Genomic DNA, 2,410 nt, shown 5'->3' on the forward strand with positions numbered 1-2,410 from the left:
CGGTATGTCCGGTATTCAAAAAATTCATATCATAACAAAAATAAAAACCGGTATTCGGTACAAAACGGTATACCGCCCAGCACTAGTGGAACAGATAGAAATACTTTGAAGTATGTGTTTTTAGGGGTATAAGTTTCAAAATAACTCTTAACATGATTGCATACCTGCTGCTGCATCCTTTCAATCAGTCTTGTGATAAAAGTGGGGGGGGGTTCCTCGTAGCTGTCAGTCAGCATTACTGCGGCCCTCCTTTTCAAGAGTGTGCAAGTAAAGTTTCTGTCACTGCCTCCTTGCACAGAGATCAAGACGTGTGACAGACGAGGGTTATCTTTGCCCCACCGTCCATGTGGTGCATCACCTCACGTGACGAATACCGTAATAAATTTTCCATACTGTCACCATATTTTATTATTGCGGTATACCAATTATGCCAACTATAAATAACAGTTGAAGTTCTAATAACCTGACTGTCTTTAGTAATGATTTTGAAACATTTTAATTGTGTATAAGTTTTCAGCGATAAACACAATTCTAATCTTGTTAGCTTTCTATGGCATTTTCAATGTTGAGTTAGCATCTATGCTAATTGATTGTGCAACATGCTTCTGTAGTCATTCATTGTGAAACACTTCCTCCTCTCCCGCTTCGTCTCCTGTGATGATTATGTTAGGAGACAAATCAGACAAGCAGGAACAGCTGTGTTGTGTTATGTCACACTGTAATGCTGATTGGGAACATGTCAATAAGCACCATGAATGTACCTTATTATGGTTCTCCAGCTGGAGGAAGCCGCATGCTTCTGCACGATGAAACTTGACAGCAGCATCAGCAGAAGCTTGTACTTTTCCCTCCATGGTCTCCACTGAGACAGCTGATTATTTTGGCACCTCTTTGTCTGTCATCTTTGCTTAAGGTATGATGATGTAAGACAGGCATGCTGTCACAGTCAGTAATTATAAAGATATTAATGGGATAAAGCAAAAAAAAGTTGCATTAAAAGACAAACTGACAGATATGGTGTTTTCACTGAAAATAGTCTATATTAAAAGAATTGCAACGTTGTGAAGAAATTTAAAGTTATTAGAGGTTAGTACTGATGTTAAAAGCACAACACTATATTCTTAGGTTTTCCTTTTTGTAATGTTGACAATGTTTAATCTATTATGTTTTGATTGATATAGATTAGTTACATGTCCGAAATATCTGTGACAACACATAATCAACCGTTATGATAACAGTAGATGAGGATTTTGTCTGAATGCCTGTGATTCAGCCGTAGGTCAGTAGGGGGCAAATGCAGGCATTGAAGAAGGTGTATATATACATGAACTTCCTGGTTTTCCAGTAATGATGGCTTCCTGTCAACTTGAGTGACAATAAAACTCACTCAGATCCAGAATTCTGGTGTTGTATGGTTTGATTCCTTTTACAAATCAATTTATTTAACAATGGTGTTTTTAATATCGACTTCAGTTTATTGAATACGAATTTGCGTTGCTTTGTTCGGGTTTTTTATGTTTTTAATTTCCTCTCCGGCTATAATTCATTCCTCTCTTGTTCTCGCAGGCCCAGATTGCTCACTAACTGTACCTTCAACGGAGTCGTTCTGGGTTCTGCCCAGCGTCAAGCCTTTTGGCACTTCCCTCGCCAGAGCCTCCCACAAGGCTGTGGTGCAGGAGAAGACCATGTGGGTGGTGGGCGGATACACCTTCAACTACAGCTCATTTCAGATGATTCTTAAGTAAGTCGCATTTACATAATTTTAGACTGTGTTTACTTTGAATGCACGCTGGTTAGATCTGTGCATAAACAGAAATGTTATCAAGAAGGTTCACCTGGAAGATGTGTTGAGGGAATTAAGCTAAAATAAACTCTGAGTAAAAGTCTGAGAATGTTGGCACAAACTGTGGGGGAAACACAAAGCATTTCAACAGTTTCACACAGGCCTGTAGCAGATTGTTTAAAGATATCTGCTTGTCTCAGTTACATATTAAACCAAATCAACTCCCTTACTTTTAGATCCAGATGGAAAAGACAGGCATGTATAGAAATGTAAAGGATTTACAGATAAACTGCATTTTTTTGTATAATGTTCCATTTACATGCTACATAATAAGCTTGTAGAAAATGAAATCAGCAGACGTGTGCAGGAAACGTCTGGTTAGATGCCAAAAAAATGTTCTGAAGCTGCTTTTGATTTCTGTAATCGCGTCCAGTATGTTCTGATTTAACAGAACTTGTTTATTTCTGAATATATTTTGTATGTTTTCATTCATTATGAAGGGCTCGACACACGGGAGGCGACGTCGCTCGCTCTCCATTCATTTCCTATGGAGCCTGTGCGGTGAGGCGACAATCGCTTGCCTTCCTCCAGCTAAGCGACCGGCGAAAATAGTGCATGTGAAATTTC

General features: G+C 39.0%; 1 protein-coding gene across 3 annotated transcripts in view; it reads left to right on the forward strand.

Annotated features, from left to right (window-relative positions):
* The window catches only part of atrnl1b (attractin-like 1b), an 85,209-nt gene that overhangs the window by 12,779 nt on the left and 70,020 nt on the right, over window positions 1-2,410 (forward strand). For all 3 annotated transcript variants that reach the window (XM_014007590.1, XM_014007591.1, XM_014007589.1), the window contains exon 6: window positions 1,567-1,741. In XM_014007590.1, the coding sequence (XP_013863044.1) occupies window positions 1,567-1,741 (175 nt within the window). The remainder of the gene's footprint in view (window positions 1-1,566; window positions 1,742-2,410) is intronic.

The sequence above is a fragment of the Austrofundulus limnaeus genome, unplaced genomic scaffold (assembly GCF_001266775.1).
Source record: "Austrofundulus limnaeus strain Quisiro unplaced genomic scaffold, Austrofundulus_limnaeus-1.0 Scaffold43, whole genome shotgun sequence".
In the NCBI taxonomy this organism is placed as follows: domain Eukaryota; kingdom Metazoa; phylum Chordata; class Actinopteri; order Cyprinodontiformes; family Rivulidae; genus Austrofundulus; species Austrofundulus limnaeus.